At 33.1% G+C, this 22,148-nt stretch overlaps 1 protein-coding gene across 4 annotated transcripts in view; it reads left to right on the top strand.

Moving 5' to 3' along the window:
* LOC143253248 (mediator of RNA polymerase II transcription subunit 13-like) overlaps nt 1-22,148 on the top strand; it is a 111,847-nt gene that overhangs the window by 274 nt on the left and 89,425 nt on the right. For 3 of the 4 annotated variants that reach the window (XM_076506794.1, XM_076506795.1, XM_076506793.1), the window contains exon 2: nt 10,101-10,362. In XM_076506794.1, coding sequence (XP_076362909.1) covers nt 10,101-10,362 — 262 coding nt within the window. Of the gene's footprint in view, nt 1-4; nt 264-10,100; nt 10,363-22,148 lie in introns of those variants that run through there. The other variant, XM_076506796.1, reaches the window with a different exon arrangement.

Raw genomic sequence — 22,148 nt, 5'->3', positions numbered from 1 at the left:
ACTCGGGCGTTAGAGGGTTTGGCCGTCGATTGCTTATGAGCTGTTAAGCCTAACGCTGTATTAGAGCGACAATCGTACAGTAGTATGTTACGTAGCTACAGATGTAGATAGAACTTATAGAAGTGTTAGCTGTAATAGGCTCAGCAGGCTTGAGCGTCTTTAGAACACTAGCTTTATTGATACACACATGTAGCAGCTAGTTAACTAATGGATACTCAATTCAAAGTGATTCAGACTATTACTTCAAGCATCGTACAAGATTTGTATGTGACTTAAAATATTTTTGTTGATACGGTATATTGGAAATTAACACGTAAATTAGAGTTGTTGGTTTGCAAAAAGTGAAATAATATATTTTATATTTACAGTTATAAAATTATTATTATTATATGCCAGTAAAGCTGAGCCTTTTTTGTGTTGTCCAACTTATAACTTATTTGATGTTGATAAAATTTATGATATAAACACTTAAACCAAGTTTAAACACAAGATTTATTATTTTAAATTATGTTGTTGCTAAGGTCTGAATTTTGCTAGTAAGAGAAGTAATTTTAAAGATGTCCATGGTGTATAAAGTGATGTTGTATGATGAAATGAAATGTATATTTTTAAGGTAACAGAATTTTTTTTTTCCATTTGGTAATTATATTTGCTATCTGTTGTTGTTTCTGATAAATATGTGAATTAACAGATGATAAAGCTGTAGCTCACCCTTTATTTAAAAGTTGGTGAAATTACCAGGGTTATCTGCATGCAGTTACTAATGCACATAGTACAGTAGGTATCAAACATCCTACTCAGTGTATTTAAACTATTAACATGTGTATTTTTTTCTAATTCATTTATTAATTACTGATGATTACAAATGATTTATGAAATGTTATATGCAAACTTCCCATTTTAGGTTATTGACAAAGAATTGAATGTGTCTGATATTATATTTCAGTTAGAAATACATATCTTAGCTGTAAATAAACATTTGATTGTTTTAGCAGGACCATGGACATGGTAATTCATTGAAGTAACATCCTCACTGTTCACAGATTGTTATTGTATGACCTGTTTTATTTTATGTTGAATAATCATTTCTTGGTATCTAATCATAAGGTAGTAGCTGTTTGTACAAAAAATATCATTAGCTAATCTATGGCATGTTAGTGGTAAGATCACTTTATAGTTTTTAGCTTTTTGTAATATGTTTTACAAAAGTTATTCAGTCATTATTTTATTAACTTTTTCATAATCTATTATCAAAAATGCTCTGTTTTTACAACTACAGTTAATACTATATTTCTAAGATTTATTTTGCATTTGGTATAAGGATGTTTGTGCTAAACATTTAGAAGTTTAGTGATTTTCTGAAGAATTTGAATACAAATGAAAAAATAAACAATTCAACAAATAGTGACAGAAAATATTTTTACAGTGAAAGTACTCAACTTATGTGATAATGTATTCTAACTTTTAAAACTAAGAACATCATATTTAATTATCTGTACTCATTGACTTATTTTTAGCTAGTATCAAATATGAATAAGCTGTAAAATATAAGCAATTTAAGGAATCCATAAGAGAAATAAATTAAGTAAAATTAGGATGATGTCTTTGTAAAACAAATGTGCTATAGCTAAAGACTAAGAAATTTCTGTAGTATTGTATAATTGCTATATATGTATATATGTTGTGTGGAGTGATAAAAATAACTCGAAATAATCTACAAAATAACTAATCTTGATAGTAAAATGTGAAATATTGCAATTTTTGAATGTTTGAAAATAATCCATTTTTTCTTAGCACATCAACCATTCTGTTATAACAAAAAGTCACTTAAAAATGGAACCTATATGGGTGTGAGAATATAAAAAACAAATAATCCAATACTGTCTTTAAAGGAAATAGTGCTTCACTGTTTGTTAATTTTGTTTTCTGGAAACTCACCCCTAGTTTTTATATTAATTAGGCAAATTTTGTTATGGACTTTTTTATTTTTTACTGACCCCAAAAATTTTAAGTCAGAAGAAAGAAGTAAAAAAATGAGTAAAATAATAGACAACGATTCACTACACTGAGGTCATTTTTTTACTTTCAGGCAAGCATAATTCAATGCCATGAACAGTCGAAACTACATTACTGAATAAAAATACTAACTACATATATTTTTCACAGAGTATGGTGAAAAAATCAAACAGTTAATATGGAAAGCAATATCTTTGTTTTCCGTAAGTATTAATTTTTTTTAATTTCATTCACTTATGAAATTTAACATGCCTCTCTTGGTTTATCATACATTATTATTGTTCCAGTCTCTCATATCATTCTTTATGGGGCTTATGTGATCACTGATTTTGAAATCATCCTCCTATAATACTTTGTTTCCACCCCTAATATATTAATAAAAAGTTATTGGTTGTTATTATTAGTACTTTTTTGAGCATGATAATAAAGATGACCATTTTATAATTATTTGTTATTTTAAATGTACCTTTAAGCTGTTACTTGTTATACTGCATTAATTCATTCCAGGTTTGTTCTTAAATTACTAATGAAGGTTAAAAAGAAGAGTTATGTTTTTGAGGAATTTGGAAGAAGGGAAGTCTAATCCTTTTTTAAGTATTTTATTATTCCATGCTATTAATAGTTATTTTCTTCATTTGGCAGTTGGAGTTGAACCTTTGTGGGATATGTTTCTAATAATTCTCTTCAGTAATAGGACTGTTTTTCATATACATTAAAATGTTTGGTTTAGTAGTAGAGTTTTAAATACACACATATATAAATGTGTTTAATTTAGTAACTCACAACAATTAAACTTATCCACTTTCTAGTTTTTAATTATGTTCCTTCACAGAAGAAGTTAATATTTTACCTGACTTATTAGCTTGGATCAGAGTATTAACAGAGACAGAGTTTGATTCAATATTTGGATATCAGTAATTAGAAAATAAAATCTTATTGTTTATTAGGATCTTAATACCAACGTTTAATTTTCCCCCTAGCTTATAAGCAACCTTGACTCATATTAGACCACTTGGTATATTGGTCGTCGAGCGCCAAAGACGTCAAGTTTACAAACTTAAAAAATAAATCTTGATATATGTAAAATATTAGTGCACAACTACATTTATGTTGGAAAATATATGTTTCAAAGAACCAGTAATATCTAATACATTGTTATTATATTTCCATTTACAGGCCAGTTAAAAGCGACCTCTTTTTAATGAGACATGTAGGCCATACAGAATTAGAACAATCACATACTTTCTCATTATATTTTGTTTTCATATCAATATGAAGCATTTATGTTAATTAGTGGCATACATACGGTATTCAGAATGTGTCACTCAGTTAGATAAAAACACGCGTATTTATTTATATATTATCGTAGCCTGAAGGTTAAAGAACTTGTTTGTAGGTGTAGTTAGATGTAAAAGAGAAGTGATGAAACTGTGGTATATGCGAATAGTTAATAACTTTAGAAGTACCTTTACACAAAATTAAACTGATGGTATTGTGCTCTTTGTATTTGATGTCTGGTTTTTGGGATTGCGATACTTTCCGCTTGTCGTTAACATGCGAATGTTATCACTTAGGGTACGATTTATATAGGCTTTGCTTCAACTACCACTGGTAATCACATAAGCTGTTAGATAAGTATTTAAGTTTATACATTTAAGAATAACATACAAAAAAACATTGTAAATATTTTAATTTATATAAAAATATATTATTTTTAGTGTTAGTGCTTTTTTAACTTGAAGCTAATTCTAAAAAATGTATTATTCTTTCTCGGAAGGTTAAAAGACTGAGACGGGTTGGGTGATGGCGCGTTTCATAACAGCTGCTGTACATAAAGAAGTGTAGAGTTGAGGCGATATGTGGTTATCTAGTTTGTACCACACGTCGGATCTGCACCTCTCCAGACAGGAGTCGGTTCAATTAGTGCGATGACCGGGGCGCTACATCTAGTTTGGTTGTACATATTCTCGGATCTCACTTGAGTTGTAACTTCCGGAAATTAGTCTTGACTAAACTCTCATCAGGTTGTGTAACAGACACGGCTATTTTTGTCTGGCATTAGAATAAATTAATATATGCACACCCACCCATACGATATACTTTGTGTTTTATATTGTATTAGTATTTTCCTTTATTGTCTGCTATTTTGAGCGTAATTTAGGAGTGACCTTGAAAGAGGTAAATGCGTGTACTTCTCTACCTACGCTGTACAACTTGTGCAGGTGATGGCTAATGGTCAGGACGTTTAAAGTTTTTACATGCTTGAGGTTATTGACCAAAAGACTTGAGACAGCATTTGTGTAGCGGTATACCTAGTGAATTAAAAACTATTTGTCTAGAAATAACTGTTTATTAAATAATGTTTTGATTCTATTTTCAATTACATTCTCTAATTCATGAAATTGTATTTTTTAAAATAATTTGATATCACCAAGCACATTGACTTTCGTGTATATCTACATTAACGTTTAAAATGACCCGTCATCAAAACTTACAAATTAAGGCTTTGCTCTGTTGCATAGAAATGTATTAGTTATTTTTAACAAAATTATTTGTTGAAGGCGTGTTTTTTACTGTTAAAGTTTTGAATAGTTGTGTCTCTAAATGCTACATTTGTATGAAAAGTATAGTAACATTTTGTATATATAACTTTCATATTAACTAAAACCTTTACGTAAGTTTCCATTGCAGTTTGGATAAAAAAGGCAGGTTGCAAAGAAGTTTGCCTAACAAGAAAACTTGGACATAAATATATTTCAGATTGTATGGTGAGAATGAAGTACTTCTAAAACACGAAGGTAAAATGTTACTGGCTTTCTATCTCGCAATAAAACTTCGTCATTGGTTTTATTTTTCATATGTTGCCTGTATTAGTGAGGTCAGATAAATCTGTTGATGCTTTAGAATAGTGGTTCTTAATCTTGTTAGAGGTACTGAACCCCGGAAGTTTCGTACTTGCATTCACTGAACCCTTCGTAATTGGAAAAATAAAATATGATTTTTTCAAATTCAAAACATAAGTAGATATTTTATTAGTGCACAAAATGAACCATGCATCAGTTGCACACAATATCACTATGTTCAAAGAACAAAACATGAGTTTCACACAAAAACATGACTCAATGAATATTTACTGCAAATCAATGTGACTTTTGCTGTTGCCTTTCAGAGACAAGTTCAGAAATGCGCCGCTTCACCTTGGCAAGTGCCATTCTCATATCATTTTCGCAACAAAGTATGTTCCTTTTCTTCGTTTTTATGTCTACCATCTTCGAAAAGGATTGCTCGCAAAGATACGTTGTAAAAAACGATACGAGTATCTCGAGGGCTTTCTTAGCAATAAGAGGGTACGCTACGATTTGGTGACACCAAAACGTTGAGAGCGTTGTTGTTCTGAAAAGTTGCTGTTGAACCTGACTCTGATGAAGTTCAATGATTTCGTCGAGGTATTCATCATTGACATCTACTGTTGCAACACTAAACGTGAACGGCTGTCTCACCCATGCTGGATATGACTCTCTGCATTGAGGACGCTGATTCCCATCATGTTCCGTTATACACGTGAATCCATATTGTACGTATTCGTTCAACCACTTTTTATTTTTGCTCGACATTGTTAGTATGAAGGGATTGAAAATTAGGGAAAAAAATCACAAATGACGCACGATTAATACAGACACAAGTCGACTGCTAAGCGCACGAAGTTCCCTGCAACACAGATATTAAGGCCAAGTGATGTGACGTGATCAGCCACAGTCAATGACGTGGAACATGACGTCACGAATCATACGAGTGGGGTGAACGGAAAATCTGAGACTGACTCACCGAACCCCTGGGGTTCGATTGAACCCAGGTTAAGAACCACTGCTTTAGAATAATACTTTAAAATATTTCTTTACGCAGAAAATTGTATCGAATGCTTAACGTCTACTTCTAGGTGATTGGTTAGAGATGAACTTATTGGCATTTGCTCTAAATGCGCAATCGCAGATTAAAGGATTTAAGCGCTAAATGGCGATGGTTTCATAAGCGTTATTTTTACTAAAAGTTAACCAAGAAACCTTTTTAAAAACCTGTAAAATCGAAGGTAAAATAAAACTATATCAAAAATGTAGCTGAAGGAGTTTTGGTGCGTTATTCTGATATTACAATAATCAATCAATACAGATCCGTGGTAACGTAACGGTTTTTTTTCAAGCATTTTGATGTGTGGGAATAATTCAGACTTGTGTAAGTTACATAGTAAATCCCTGTCATTAAATACAAACAAATACAGTTCTTAATGGAAATTTTAAAAAGATTTATAGAAATTGACAGTGATTATTGGTTGAATTTAAATTATTTAAATGTTTAGCACTACCTTATTTTTTCAAAACCACGATTTTCTGTTTATGTTTTTTTGCGGGAAAAAGAGAGAAACTTTTCAATATATCTTTATTCATAGTGGAAAATAGAGACTAGTAGGTCTGCAATATACTCATTTTACTGTTGGATCCTGGCATGTTTATATTCTAACTACTTGATAAGAAAGCTGTGAGATGGCTCATTTATACAGAAGTTGATCTTGAAGTTTGTTTAACTCTATTACTTGTGCAATAAAAGAGACATAAAGTGTTAAGATAATTAAAACATTTGTTACATATAAACGTCGGTAAAGGGTTTAAGTCTAGTGTGTCAGTAAGTAACACAACCCTAACGATCCTGAAATATACTTGCATAGTGAATATTGTATAGTTTCAGTTCTCATTATGAACTATTGATTCATTATATAAATATATTTATTGATCAGTCACAGTGATTTCTAAGTGTTGGTGCAGAATTTAACTGTTTTCCCTTGCTTATGCCCAGCATGGCCTGGTGGCTAGGGCGCTCGACTCGTAATCTTCGTTCGAATCTTCGTCATGCCAAACATGTTCGCCCTTTTAGCCGTGGGGCGCTATAAAATTACATTCAGTTCCACTGTTCTTTGGTAAAAGAGTAGCCCAAGAGTTGGCGGTGAGTATTGATGACTAGCTGTTTTCCCTTTCGTCTTACGTTGCTAAATTAGGGACGGCTAGCGGAGATACCCCTTGTGTAGCTTTACTCGAAATTCAAAAACACTTATTCGTACGGAATCCAAAGCAAAAACGAAATTCTTGTTTGTGTTATTTATTGCTCAGGAAGAGTTACAATGAATAAAAAGTTTAAAAGGCATGAACTAATGGTTGCTTAACCAATTATAAAGTATAGTTTTGTATAGTAGTAAAATAAGCGTGAACGTTTCATTTTACACTTAAGGCCTATGTTATTATTGCTAAACTCTGCTAGTAATTTCGTATACACTGAATAATAAAACTCAGTCCAACTTGGGCAGTCTTTTATTTAACACTTCCTTACAGAGTAAAAGTTAAGCAACATATGAAAACGTGCAGTGGAGGTGACATTTCTCTAATTTTGACAGTAATGTGCATTTAAGTTTTGGTTTAAGTATTCAGTTTATGACGTTTTTCTGTGTGTAATATAAGAAAGAACTATTGAAATTACTTGTTATGTTTACTTATTTTCTTGAAATTTTTCAATGTTTAATATTACGACACTGTACCCCAATGGGCAAGCTAAAGATATTCTATTAAGAACTAGAGCGTTAAGTTTGTAACTAAATATGATAATTACAATAACATTGTTAATACCTAACAGCCTAGTGTTTTGCTTATTTGGTATATATTTGTAGATGTGTAGAATAAAATGCTACGACATTGCATTCTGCTGTGCAAACTAAAGATAATTTATTAAAATATTAGTTCAGAGCGTTAAAGTTTAAAACAAAATTTGGTGGTTAATGTTGTTAACATGTAGAATGTTAATCTTTAAACATTGATATGTCATTATTATTCATTAATGTTTTCTACACTGTACTTTTAAGTGATACATTCAGGGATAAAAAAAATGTATGTCGTGTTATATATTACTTTTGTTAAGAAGAGTTAAATGTGTGAAGTCGGTGAGTGAAAGTTAATCAATAGATACAGAAATGATTTATCTTGTTCAACACTTATATGTACATAATTAGTGACGTTTGAACAAACAGAAGCATGATACCAAAACCAGGCACAACAGTAGAAGAAAGTGATACCCTATAACATGTAAACTTTTAATAGAATAAATACATGGTTAGCGTCCTCTTCCTTTGTACAGTATTTGCTACTGTGTATATGGGGAGACACTTGAGATACCTTGTATAAATCACGAATGCGATCTTACACAGAACCAGCGTTGTCATAATATTTTAATATCTGGTGATTATATCCAGTTATGACAAGTGAATTGTTGCACGTAATAAGAATTTTATAACAAGATGTAGGGTTAATATAAATAAACACGTCTTTAAGTGTGATATTGGGAAATCAACACTTCTAATTAAAGAGAACTGGGAAGAAGAATAAATTTCTTTCTACGGTGTTTTACGTCTGTGCGTGTTCTAATAATTTTGTTAATTAATACCAGAATAATATCCAATGTATGCCACTATTATATATATAAAATTAACGGGTTTATGTTTTACTTTTTTTTTAACAACATCGAAGTAACACCTTATTTCATGTATTTATGAGGTATTTCTCGTTAAGAGCCTTTAGTTGAAGTCGGAACAGAAGCTTAAAATATCTACGTTTTTCTTTGGAGTTACGGTTTTCACAATACCAATGTAGCTTTAATCTGATTAGAAGCTATTATGTGAATAATAGCGATTCCCAATCATGATCTTTTCGATTAATTTCCCACCTTTTATTTCTACTTTTGAACAGGAATTTTTCTTGTTTCTTTTTATAAATTAAATTAATCTTTTAGATAGGTTTTTATGCTGTCGATGTTCATATTCGGTTTTAATACTCTAAACGGGAAGAAACGTACGTGTTTACCTGAAGAAGGATATATTATTGACCATAAATTGTTCCTTGACAGTTTCTAACAATTTTTACTTTCTGAAGAACACACAATAAAATAGTTTGTTACAATAATGTTACAAGAGCGGTTGGAAACGGCAAAGTACGCGCTGCCCCAAAGGTACGATAGTCAACGTTTGTTTGTTCTGAATTTCGCGCAAAGCTACACGAGAGCTATCTGCGCTAGCCGTCGCTAATTTAGCAGTGTAAGACTAGAAGGAAGGCAGCTAGTCATTATCAACCACCTCCAACTCTTAGGCTACTCTTCTGCTAATGAATAGTGGAATTGACTGTAACATTATAATGCCCTTACGGCTGAAAGGGCGAGCATGTTTGGTGCGACGGAGATTTGAACCTGCTACCCTCAGATTATGACTCAAGCGCTTTAACCACCTGGTCATACCGGGCCATCAACAGACAACGAACAGCAATGTTTCATATTGAAACGTATAGTGATAAGATGCAATTGCCTTAATTGTGGATTAAAATACAAGAAGTAATAAAATTTGGTTTTCGCAGTATAAGTCAAAATTGAACAAATAAAGAAATTTGCAGGTGTATTATAAGTAAATGCAGTTTTAAATGAAAAGGTTAAAATGTACGTATTGGCGAAGGATCGGGTAACTAGCCACCCCTAACAGTTTACTCTCATTTTAAACATGAACAGAAATATGTGGATCGTTGTTGTAGTGAACAGCTCATTGTATTGGTTTATTGTCAAGATAAGTTTACTTATTGGAAGTTTTCAATATGTTTAATGAGTCGGAGGTCACAGAACTATGGAATACAAGTCTTTAATGTCCAACCTCTCAAAAAGCTAGATTCCCAAATCCAGTCCTGATGGGTTTGATGCACATGGGCTCAACAGCTAACACTCTATATGTGTTCAAGAAAATAAGATCGAGGAAATGATGATAAACATTATCCACCCATTCATGAGAAATTGCAACCTTCTAGGTCATATCTTGTGGTTTTCTGTTATAATATTTCACAGGTTTAACCAAATAATCAGTTTGATATTTTAATTGTTAGAAAAACATCAGCTTACATCTTTGGATTAACGAACCGTCACTATTATTTCGATGTTAACACATTTAAAGAATTTGAGGAAAGTACATAGATGTTTTACATTTTTATAATAAGTACTTTGTTTCTTTTCCTTAGGCCGACTTATGTGGAATAAAATGGCGTCGTCTATGTGCTGATAGTATTTTATGTGTGGACCCACTGGACGACCCCGTGTTATCTTCTTACAGTAAATGTCTAGCCGCTGGCATTCTGTGTGTTTGGCGGCGTGTAGCCTCGCGACCTAGCCCTGACTGTCATCGCCCAGCGGACACAAATCAATTGAGTTATAACAAAGAATTGTGGATATTTTGGTACGGAGAAGAACCTGATTTGTCTGGACTAGTGTCGGGTCTAACAGGTATTTTTAGGTTGTTTTTTTAAATTTTAGTAACTATGTATTAACACGAGTTTGTGTGTGTGTATATACATATATAGAGAGAGAGTTATTGGATGCTAACTATTAAAATATATGACCGTTACTCTAGAGATATTTTAGTATAGACATCTGTATAACATAACGTTTGGAGACAACATCGGACCCATTAGCTCATCTCGGCTGTTCCATCCTCAAAATTAAACCGAAACTATTAATAAATAAATTTAAGACATGTTAATGCCAACCAGTATTATTCGTACACTTATCAAGCTTTTTCTTGAACTCGCTTAAATTTACCGTATAAGGTTATTAATCATTACAAGTTCGAACAAAGTAATATAAAATATATGTTAAGATGCACTACGACTCCTCGAGTTACCTGTGTAGTAATTATGAGTTATATACTCATGAATTCTCATCGTAACTGTTTACAAAACGACGTAAATTGTTAGTAGGTAAGCACTTGTCTATACTTAATATGAACGAAAACAAAACATTTCGCAACGGTCGTGAGGGCGCCCTAGAAACGGAGGTTCAAGGGGGAGGGGTTCTTTGGTTTGACTGAACTAATTTATTGGAAAGTTATTCATATGTAAGTTGCTGTTCGAAATTATAACCTAAAATCGGATGTTGTAGTTTTTATATTTGAGCCCCTACGTAGGAGTCACGGGTTTTGAGGATGGCATCCGTAGATTTACATGAAAATTAACAGGAACGTGCAAAGGGATCTTTCAAAATAAATATGCATGCATATATTAAAAAAACAAAATCAGAGTAATAACCCTAATTGATGGGGAGCTTTTAAATGCATGGAGTTGCATGAAAATTGTTACGATTGCTTTAGTGGTAGTTTAAAATAAGAATCTACTTTTAGGTTTAAAAAACATTCACTTTCGACTACTGTTTGGGAATCCCAGGATTGGCTCCACGTATTTACTTGAAATTGATAAGAACATTTACATGATTGCTCAAAAGAAAAATTTTTTTTTTCTGGTAACTTACGAGTGTGAATCGCATATACTCTAAAATATGGCTTTTACGAGAATAACTCGTGTTATGAGAACTAAAAACGTTGTTTCGTGATGACGAGAAATCCACATAAAATAACGCATTCACAAGAAAGCTGGTATAGGTATTAAAAGTTTAACTAAAATAAAGTACAGAACAACGTTTCGACCATCTTAGGCCACCTACAGGTCATCATCTTTGTTAACTTGAAGATGATCTAAGAAGTTCGAAACGTTGTTCTTTATTTTAATTAAAGTTTTAATACCCATACCAGCCGTCTTGAGAATACAAAAGCGTTGTTTCTCGAACTGTCCGAAGGCTATTTCACTAAGGAAAGTGTAATTATTAGAAACTTAAGTCACACATACACTGATAACGTAATAATAAAAATACAAATAAAAAATGTGAAGTATGTCGAGAAGGTTCAGAACTAAGAAATGGAAATAAATACACATTTAAAACACTTTAAGAAACGAAAACTAAGATAAAACTATAAAAAACAAAAACGTCTACTGTTACTTTTTACGTGTCAAACGTAGTAACAGTTTATAAGCCCATAAATAAATTAAATTTACTGCTATAGTATGGTTCTCTATCCAAAGTATGTCATGCTCTCGGTTGTTGACCAGAAATCTCAGTTGAACTTTATACTAGCTACCAAGACTGCTTCATTGTTGTCAATAGCCAGTGAACTATTTGTTTAATATGAACAAGGTTAAGCTCCCTCTAGTGAGTGTTTACACGTGTGCTGAATTTGAGAATTATCAGAAGTAGTGTTTGCAGTTCATCGTCGTCCTGTGTGCTTTAAATGTATCGTCATGACAGTATCGACCAGATATTTAATCACTTGAGCCAATGAAAAGAAAGAAGGAAAAATTCAATAAATGTTAGTGGAAGTAACGATTAACTTTGACTATATATGTACTAAGAAACTTTTTATCAAGAATGTTGTTAAATTATAACACCTTACCATCTTCTCAACAACACATGCGCGAAAAACCGTTTTTCAAATTATAAGCACGCGCAATATGTTCATGCAACCGTGTTTTTAAAGAAAGTTATCCAAAGATTTATGTCGAGATGTGGAACTCGTATGAGTTTGTATGATATAAGAAAAGAAAAAAAAAGATGTGCACATCTTTGATATCCTCCCCAACCCCCTTTTATTTTCACAACTGGATATGATTGTAACATATGGTGTTTTTGTTGAAACTTGCAAAAATTACCTAATTTCAAAACGGTCATTTCGTGGATTTTAACTGACTACTGCCTGGTACTAATCTTCTTCTTCTCTACAAACCAATGGAAATAATCTCCTGTGAAAGAAGATCACATTTCACTAGGAAAACAGTTTGCAGTTTGTTTTGTTTGGACAAGAGTGGTAAATAATAGCTCGTTAATTTAAGCTTTCGTGAAAGCTTTTTAAGTTACTAAATTGTGTTGTTACGTTACCGAATTGTGATTTTAAAAGTATGGTTTTAGGCATATGTATGTCTATTTTATATTTAGTTCCTGATTAATCAGATTGTGCTGTTACCATTGGATATATATATATATATCAGTCAGCGTTATTTGAATTTATAAATATACGTCTTAATTGAGTTTTAAAGTATTTTAGTCTTTAACATGTGTAAGAAACCTGTCAGTTTTTTATATCTAATCCAAGTAATCAGTATAACAGTTTTAGTAAACCTCAATTAACGCTATAAAAGTTATTTTATTCCATACTAAACGAGACCTAAGTTTGTTATTTTAATCTGTAATTATGATGTCTGAAATATCAGATTAAGGCACGCTTTGTATTACAACTAAATCACTAATAACTGATTTTCGCCCTTTCAGCTGTGGAGGCTTTATAATATCCGACCAATCCCACTATTTGTTGGTAAAAGAGTAGCCCAAGAATTGGCGGAGAGTGATGATGACTAGCTGCCTTCTCTCTAGTCTTACACTGTAAAATTAGGGATAGATAGCTCAGATAGCCCTCGTGTAGCTTTGCGCGAAATTAAAAACAAAAGAAAAGAAACAATAACTGATTTATTCACTTAATTGTATGTTATGACGAAAGGAGAGTTGATAGTTACAGTTATGTGTGTACGAATTGGAAAGTATATATATATATTCGAACTTTGTTCCACGCGAGCTTGCCCATATGGAAAAGTTCTACCTTCCTTGATTGTTGATTGCTACGTATGCTACGTAATCCGGAGTACAAGACGGTTTCTGCTGGTGTTCTTAAAAAACGAGGCCACCCCCACTTGTCACAGTCAGGGTGTAGGTGTACTAAGGGCAAAACGAATCAAAACACGGTTGCATTATTAGCCGTATTCAGCTTGTGTTGAGTTGTATTATTATATAAGAGTACGAGCATTTTTCATTCCTTTGTTTTCTTACTCATCGAGCTTAAATTACGGTATACGGTGTAGTTTATGGATGAAATGAAATACTTTTAGCTTATTTCATACTCTGAACACACGTGTATGTATCCAATGGTAAAAGTAACGTCTGCTAATTAATATTCAAGCGTTACATCCAGAAAAAAAAAAACCAAACAAACCAGCATATCGACAAATTCCATAATTTTTTCTTCGTTTGAATTAGGCCCGGCATGGCCAAGCGTGTTAAGGCGTGCGACTCGTAATCGCGGGTTCGCATCCCGGTCGCGCCAAACATGCTCGCCCTTTCAGCCGTGGGGGGCGTTATAATGTGACGGTCAATCCCACTATTCGTTGGTAAAAGAGTAGCCCAAGAGTTGGCGGTGGGTGGTGATGACTAGCTGCCTTTCCTCTAGTCTTACACTGCTAAATTAGGAACGGCTAGCACAGATAGCCCTCGAGTAGCTTTGTGCGAAATTCCAAAAAACAAACACTATCGTTTGAATTAAAAATATTGTTCCATTTAACCGGAAAGAACGATTTATGGGGCTAGAACGGGGAATGAAATACAGATTTGTTTTGTAATTAATCCATTGTTGTACGTTATAAAGTCGTACTCTATATTAAAATAAGTGATCCTACTTGTGTAGGAAAACATTGTAATAAACACAACGAAACTCATAAACAAACTCATTAAGAGCTGACCGTTTAGAAGGGTAAATTGTATTTTTGTATATTTGATTTTGCCTTGCAGATCACGTATACAAGACACCCACACAAAAATGTTTGTGTTCATTTATATACTTTATGTACATTATACAAGGTGCATTGTTAGTGGACAGAAATATTTTTCTTCTTCTTTTATTTGTCTTTAATTTTTGCGGATTTTTTGAAACACTGACGAGTTTCAAGGTGATATTTAAGATACGAAAATAGCAGTTGGTAATAAAGTGATATCCGACATTGTATGTCATAAGTTACCACCTTAAAAATCTCAATTTATACGAGCGTTTCGTATCGTTTCCTCACTTTTATCAGTTATTAATTTTTTGGTGGGACAATGATAAGTTTACGGAATAATAATACAAAAATCCGGGGTTCGATTTCTTCGCGGTGGACATAGCATATCCCAGTTTATGACTTTACTGTAAAACAAACAAACAAATAATTATTACAGTTGTGCCTTTTTGTGTGCGTACATAAACTAGAAAATTATATTTATGTAATAAACATAGGAGCTAGGTTTCTAATACAGCTTGTTGAAACCGGTATCTGAACCAAATTGGACAATATATCTTTTAAATTTGACTTTTGTTGATAGATATAGGGGAAATTATCTTTGTAAAGGTACCAACCTATTCATCATTGTAGTTGTGGCAGTAATAGTAGATATATATTGTATATTTTTGTAAGGTAATAATATAAAAGTGTTATAGGTTTAAACAACGTTCAAACATCCCTAGTTTTCTCAAGCGCAGTGGTTAGTTTTAAACATTTTATCGACTAAAGGCTTTTTGTATTAATTGCTGGCTTGTGTGATTTCTAGTTGACAACACATCTGAAATATTTCGCAAGTCATTCGTAAACAGAATATTGGCGAATAATCAGCTGTCCGGTGTTATTGTCGGAAATATATTTGTATTTTATTATCATTAGTATTTTCGTATTTCAAGCGTGCCAAACGTTAGGATTCTGTAACATAATATATAGAATCCCATTAGTTTATCAATATGAAGACGGTTACTGTTTGAGTAGAGCAATGCAGAGTACGCCTGATGTAGTCTCACATATTCAGATAGGCTATTATCGTGGGTGTTTAATTAACCTCAATTGAAATTATATATGACATGTTACGTGAAATATTGATAAAAAAATTTCAACAAATGACCGAGTTCTAATCTTTTTGAAACATAGTTTCAGAGTTATAAGAAAGAACTACACAAAAAAAGAACATTATTTTTTACATTTTGTGTTACTTTTTATTGTTATTATTAGCTCATATTACTGACCTAATCTGTGCTGATCAACGATAAATAGGCGAAACTGCAATCCATTGGAGAGGTTCAGCGAATACATTAAATCTGTATGCCACAGTTTATATTAACTTTACCTTTGGTGAAAATAATATGTGTGTAATATCGTCATTAAACAGCTGGTCCACAGTATAGTATTGAATTATAAAGTAGGCGCAATGCTGTGATATTATTCCAACACTTAAATCAATTTTGGGTACCAAATGGTGAGTTATAAAGGATTTAATAACCTCATAAATACTTATTATTATTGAATAGTTTGAGACGAAACTACCTTTGATTAAAATGTATAAGCCTCGGTTTTTCAGAAATAGTGTTAGTTTTGTGTGAACTGATAGAATTGGAATTTGGAATTTGTTTTCTTTAACGAATCTAATTTTTTAAACATCAGTGTGCGTATTATTAGTTTATTAATATCGACACAAATTCAAAACTCAATCTATTGTTCAGCAAATGAATGAAAGGTTATAAACTTCATACTATATATAATGAAAAGCTGGAACATGCATAACCGAAGTTTTAGGTGTTCGACGTCTAATGTATATCATGTGGTAATGTTCGTTTTGAAACAAAACCACGCAAAGCAATTTTCTGTGTTCACTGAGAGGAATCGAACTCCAGATTTTATCGTTGAAAGCCTGTAAACTGCTTTCTCACCGGGCAGCGTGTAGAAATGTTAAGCATTATTTATTTCAGTTTGCGGTTTTTCTGGAGACTTAGGTGTTTCTTACCGTGATTTTGACCGTAATTAAGGGACAGATAGGTGTGGCTAATCAAAAGCGAGGAGCATGCAGGGAAAGAACATAAACAAGATAAAAAAAAAGATCTTATTATAGTGGATTAACCAGAGTAACAAGAAATATAAATAATTAGGAGAGAAACGAGTTTACAAAAAACTCAATTAATACAAATGAAGTTCAAGAGCTCAAGGAGTTGAATAAGAGTTCACGATGTGATATAGGTTTAACTTTAAACTCAGCCGCTATAGATCATGTTACATTAGTTTAGTATTTTCATTTTATTACTAAATGTATGTAAAAACGTTTTTATTTATATCTGGTAGAAAACACAAGTTTAGTTTTTATTCGCCATTGAGAAAGGATAAAACGATATTATTATGTTTTTTATTGTAACTCGGTTGTTGTTTTGTCTTTTGTGCCTGAGGGATAGCATGTTTTGCTTTGCAGCAAACTTTAATTGAGATCACTTAATGAAAGCAAAATAAATTTTAGACGTTTAAGTTTTTTGAATTTTGTGCCGCATTATATTTTTTATTGCCAACATGACATAATTCAGAACGCCCCCTTTTCTTTTCCTATGGCCCCGTCACACGAAACATGCTCACCCTTTCAGCCGTGGGAACGTTGTAAAGTAACGGTCAGTCCCCAATATTCGTTAGTGAAAGAGTAGCCCGGGAGGTCGTGACGACTAGCTATCTTCCCTTTAGTCTTAACACTGCTAAATTAGAGACGGCTAGCTCAGATAACCCTCGTGTAGCTTTGCGCGAAATTAAACAAACAAACATCCCCCCTCATGTTTAAGCGATAAGTCTGAAGTTTATATGTAAAAACGGCTCGTTTGGGTTGAGAAAATATTTTACATAGAAGAGCGAACAACGTTTCGACCTTCTTCGGTCATCGTCAGGTTCACTTCATCAAAGCACCGATACAATTTCTAGTTTACAATTATAAAATAAAGGAAGTTTACTAAAGCTTGAAGTCTTTTCTAGTAATTTAATCCCTTCGCTCCAGCATTAATACATTAAGAACTACTTTTTATTAGCACTTATCTCGTTCCATCATAGGTGGCGAAAATCCAATAGATTTAAAATGTTTATAAGTACTTACTACATATTTCCAACAACAACAAAAAGGTTCTTAGCCTTTACACGAAGTTACTTTTGGTGGAAATTAGTTTTCTTTTTTTTATACGCGTAAGTATAAATAAGTAAATAGTTGTGAAATGATAATGCAAAATCGTAATACTTCGACGAAATATTTTACATGTTTTTTAAGGGTTTTTTAAGTTCAGGTATAATGTGTATTTATATTTGACTCCAGAAGTGTTATTTTTTAATTCGTCAGTTTTAACAGCATAAATAGATATTCGTTGAATATGTCAAATACGAACTGACATATTAACGAACAGAAACCATAAATTACGTGGCTTGCCCATTTGAGAAACCTTAAAATTACCACAGTATGTCAATAACGCACAGTATGTGCGTAAATGCAATCTTAACGTGTTTCTTTGCAGCTTATTTTTACTTTATGTTTACTGTGGTTACTGTTTTGGCAAAGTAAATTTAAAATCAAAGTGCCACAGACCATTACATGTGAAGAATTTGTAAGTGTGTGAAACTGTTATTCGCTGTAAACAATTCATATTTTTTGTTTTTACATGCAGTTAAATTAACTATTTCATTGTTTTAGCGCAGTACAAATTGAAAATTTAACGGATAATTATTTGTGATGTGTATATATGTGTAAAATTGATTGTGTGTAATAAACTACTTATAGTTTTCACAAAAGTGATGTCATTGATTTCTCGCTCCACCTTCTGATGTCTTAGAGATTTGTCTTCTTTTTTTTCTGATATGGTAAAGATCATACATAAATGTAAAACGAGAGCCAATATTTGGCTAAAACTATCACCAAGCTATTATGTTTGTGCTATTTTTATTCGTTTTAACTTCATCAGATATCAGTGAATATTTCTTAAGTTTCCTCTTGTTTTAGTAGATAACTGTGGTTTTAAACTGCACTCTCAGTTAACTTTTGTGAAATTTGCTCTTAAAATTATGACCAGCTATATTTTATTTTCCTTTGTGGTGAGTACCATTGAAATTAATTTCGCCTCATTTGACATGGTTCTATGATTATGGCTATTTTCAACCATGGCGTAATAATTGTTTTACAAATGTCCATGTGTCTTTTTATCCCAGTTCATAATCTGGTTTTTTAACAGTATAGTTATTGTTACTTGAAAAACAAGTAGACAGTAAAGCGTACAGTATTGCCTCAAATTATCGCCCACCCCTCGGAATACTGATAAAGCTTACTCTGCTTAACAGCAGTAGTAATCCAACGTATAATCCACGTTTATTACCGTAATTTTGATTAAAAAGAAAAAAGAGAAGGCAATAAAAAGCACCCAGATATTACCATTAAAATAAACAAATCACCGTGAAAAACAAAGTCCGGAATTGCCTTTGCAGTTTTCAGCGCCCCCGAGGGCTTTAATTAGGCAAATATGGTGTATACATTCAGTTGGTCTAATACTCGTAGCTCTTTAAAGCAACACTTACTTAAAAAAAAGAAAGAAAGGAAATTCTCAATAATTGCAACTGTAATTAGATGTGGAAACGGTTAAGTTTGTTTGTTTGTTTGTTTCGGAATTTCGCACAAAGCTACTCGAGGGCTATCTGTGCTAGCCGTCCCTAATTTAGCAGTGTAAGACTAGAGGGAAGGCAGCTAGTCATCACCACCCACCGCCAACTCTTGGGCTACTCTTTTACCAACGAATAGTGGGATTGACCGTCACATTATACACCCCCACGGCTGAGAGGGCGAGCATGTTTAGCGCGACGCGGGCGCGAACCCGCGACCCTCGGATTAAGAGTCGCACGCCTTACGCGCTTGGCCATGCCAGGCGGAAACGGTTAAGAGAGGAGCTATGAAATAAAAGTTTGTACTTGAAAAACAAGAGGAAATCATCAGTAGCTGCGGCACTTGAAATTCTTTTAGGAGGGATTACAGTAAATTAATCTATGATATCTTTCTCGCCATTGCATAGCGGCTTATAGAATGGCTCCGAGTTTTTTGTCTTTGTTTTTCAAATACAAACTTTTAGCTTATAGCTCGGTCATTTATTGACCGATTTGAAAATTTCAGTTTCAGGGTAGGGTGATAAGAGATCCTCATGAGCAATAATATTGAATAAGGTATACACGCTTTCTACGGTTGGTATTGCAGGCGCACAAAAACATAGCCAATAAAAAGGAAGACAAGAGGGAATTCTCAATAGCCTTGACATTTGAAATTCTTTTAAGCAGGATAAGATTAAATTAGTCTATCAAACCTTTGGCGTAGTTAAATACATCAGTCGAAAGGGTTTGACCTCTTGAAGCCAAAGTTGCAGTTAGATCTCAAATCGGTCAAGTGATAAAGGAATTATGAGCTAAAAGTTTATACTTGAAAAGAAAACAACAAAATGTAAAACAAACAAACTCGGAGCCATTCTATAAGCCTCTATGCCGCGGCTAAAAATCGTGTAAGAACAAAGATTTAATTTTCAATACTAGTTTTTCATCTCGTTTGTCAGATTTCATTTTTTTGTACTTCATTGTTTTAAATTATTAGCTGTTTAAATATTTGAACTCTCAGAGAGGATACATGCTCGAATGACATCTCTCTGAGTAAATGAAAAGATGTCATGATCGTATATTACGTCAGAAGACCTCACGATCTGTTTCTTTTTTTGTTTAACTGATGTCAGTCTTCATTCTGTCGGTTTTCAAAACATTTTATGCGATCCGATCTTTTTTTTTTTTTTAAACTGAAAGAAAATAGGCTAAGGAGAGAACAACAGGTTGATATTTTGTGCGTTAATAGTACCGTTTAGACTGTATTTAAAAATGGAAGCAATATTATATGTCTCAGAGCAAAACGTTTTAAGTATAATTATGTGGCAGTTTGATAACCTTTAACCGCACAAAAACCGTTAAGGGGCTTTCCCGTTACATTTAATCTATTTCAATATAGCGTTAAAAGCGAGGCTGTTTACCCTGCCCGAACTTAACGTATTGATTTGTACCCGGAGCGTTCTGCCGCGTGATGAATCTCTGTGGTTTTGTTTCTGTGATTATTTCCTGTGGGCTGTATTCTTTTCCGTGGAGGCGGTATGGACTGCCCGCTAGTGCTTTTCTGTGGATGCAAGTCTTGGTTGTCATGGCGCTTGCTGCTAGGATAGATAAATGGGTATACGAATTGTTTTTAAGATATTTGTTGAGTCGCTTGATGACATTTTGGCTGAGGATCAGCAAGCAACATATTGTGAAGTGCTTCTATTGTAAGCTTTACTTAGATATTGAAAAAATGTATGCGTGGAAGCTGTAAGATTGTGTTTTACATACTGAATCATACTGTTTCAATAATATACGGTTTAAACTTTTATTACGTTTACAACTCGAGGAGACATTCTGTTGTTTATGCAGCCTTTTTTTACTCTTCTAACACGCGTTGCTGGAATACCCAAAGTAGAAGTAAATATTTATTAACAACTCGTTTCTCAAAGTTATTCATCACACTGTTTAGGAAGGTTAAATAGCTGTTTACAATGGCTGCGTGTGTCGCTAGTTTGTTCCATTCCAAGAGTTGGCGTTCTAGCTGCCAGCTTACACGTATAAGTGTGGACGCCTGTAACTACGGTATTACACACGCTGCTCACTAGAGTACGTAGGTATGTTGAGCACTCACTATATTGATCAGAGAAATTGTGAAGATCACAGAAAAGCGTGACAGTACAAGTGATATAGGAAGAGAGTGATGCGACCGGCAGGCAGGCGTCGCCAAAACTCCAGGTTCAAGTAGTTAATCTTCCACTGAGAAGAGCGACATTACATTCTCTCTTCTGTTTTTTATTTGATGACCTCTCTGAATAACACTGTCGGCGGATAATTTGTAGCCGTCGAGGTGGCGTTTTTTCAATACCAGTTTTAATAAAATAAAAGGCATTTGTAACGTTTTTTTTCGTTTTTTTTTTAGTAATCGTTCAAATTGTAAGCTAACATTTAATAAGACTGATAACTCATAAGTGACCAGCTGGTTCACGTCTTTTGATGGAGAAGTCAGTTGTGGAATACACGATGATAAAACAATAATTATTTTTGGTAGCTTGTTAAAATAAATTGTCTCTGAAAATAAAAAAAAATTACAAACTAATTTTAAGTTAGATATGTCACAGTTTTTGTCCTATGTACTAAACAGGGAGTCAGTTTTACATATACTTTAATAAATTTTCTTAGTTTTAAGTCGTATGTTGCTGTGTTATTACAGTAGTATCATTGTTGACTGGAAATTCTGAATTTATAATCAATTTTCCTTAAAAATTGCTGAATTAGTTTTGTTCTGAAAGTATGTGTAGAAAAGAGTAAAGTTGGAACTGTGTAGGAACATGAGGTTACTAAAATTGTTGTTAATTCATACTGCATTTTATGGTGTGATTCCCTAATCATGTATGAAGTTTGGTGCATACTTTTTTATCATCCTATGTGTGAGATAGTAGTCAAAATTAGAGTAATGCAATATAATCTATATATTGGATTACCTAACAGGCAACAATTTGTTGATGT

Source organism: Tachypleus tridentatus, chromosome 6, assembly GCF_004210375.1.
Source record: "Tachypleus tridentatus isolate NWPU-2018 chromosome 6, ASM421037v1, whole genome shotgun sequence".
Classification (NCBI taxonomy): domain Eukaryota; kingdom Metazoa; phylum Arthropoda; class Merostomata; order Xiphosura; family Limulidae; genus Tachypleus; species Tachypleus tridentatus.
Note: the sequence above shows the minus strand (reverse complement) of the source record. Positions and strands in the feature narration are given on the sequence as shown.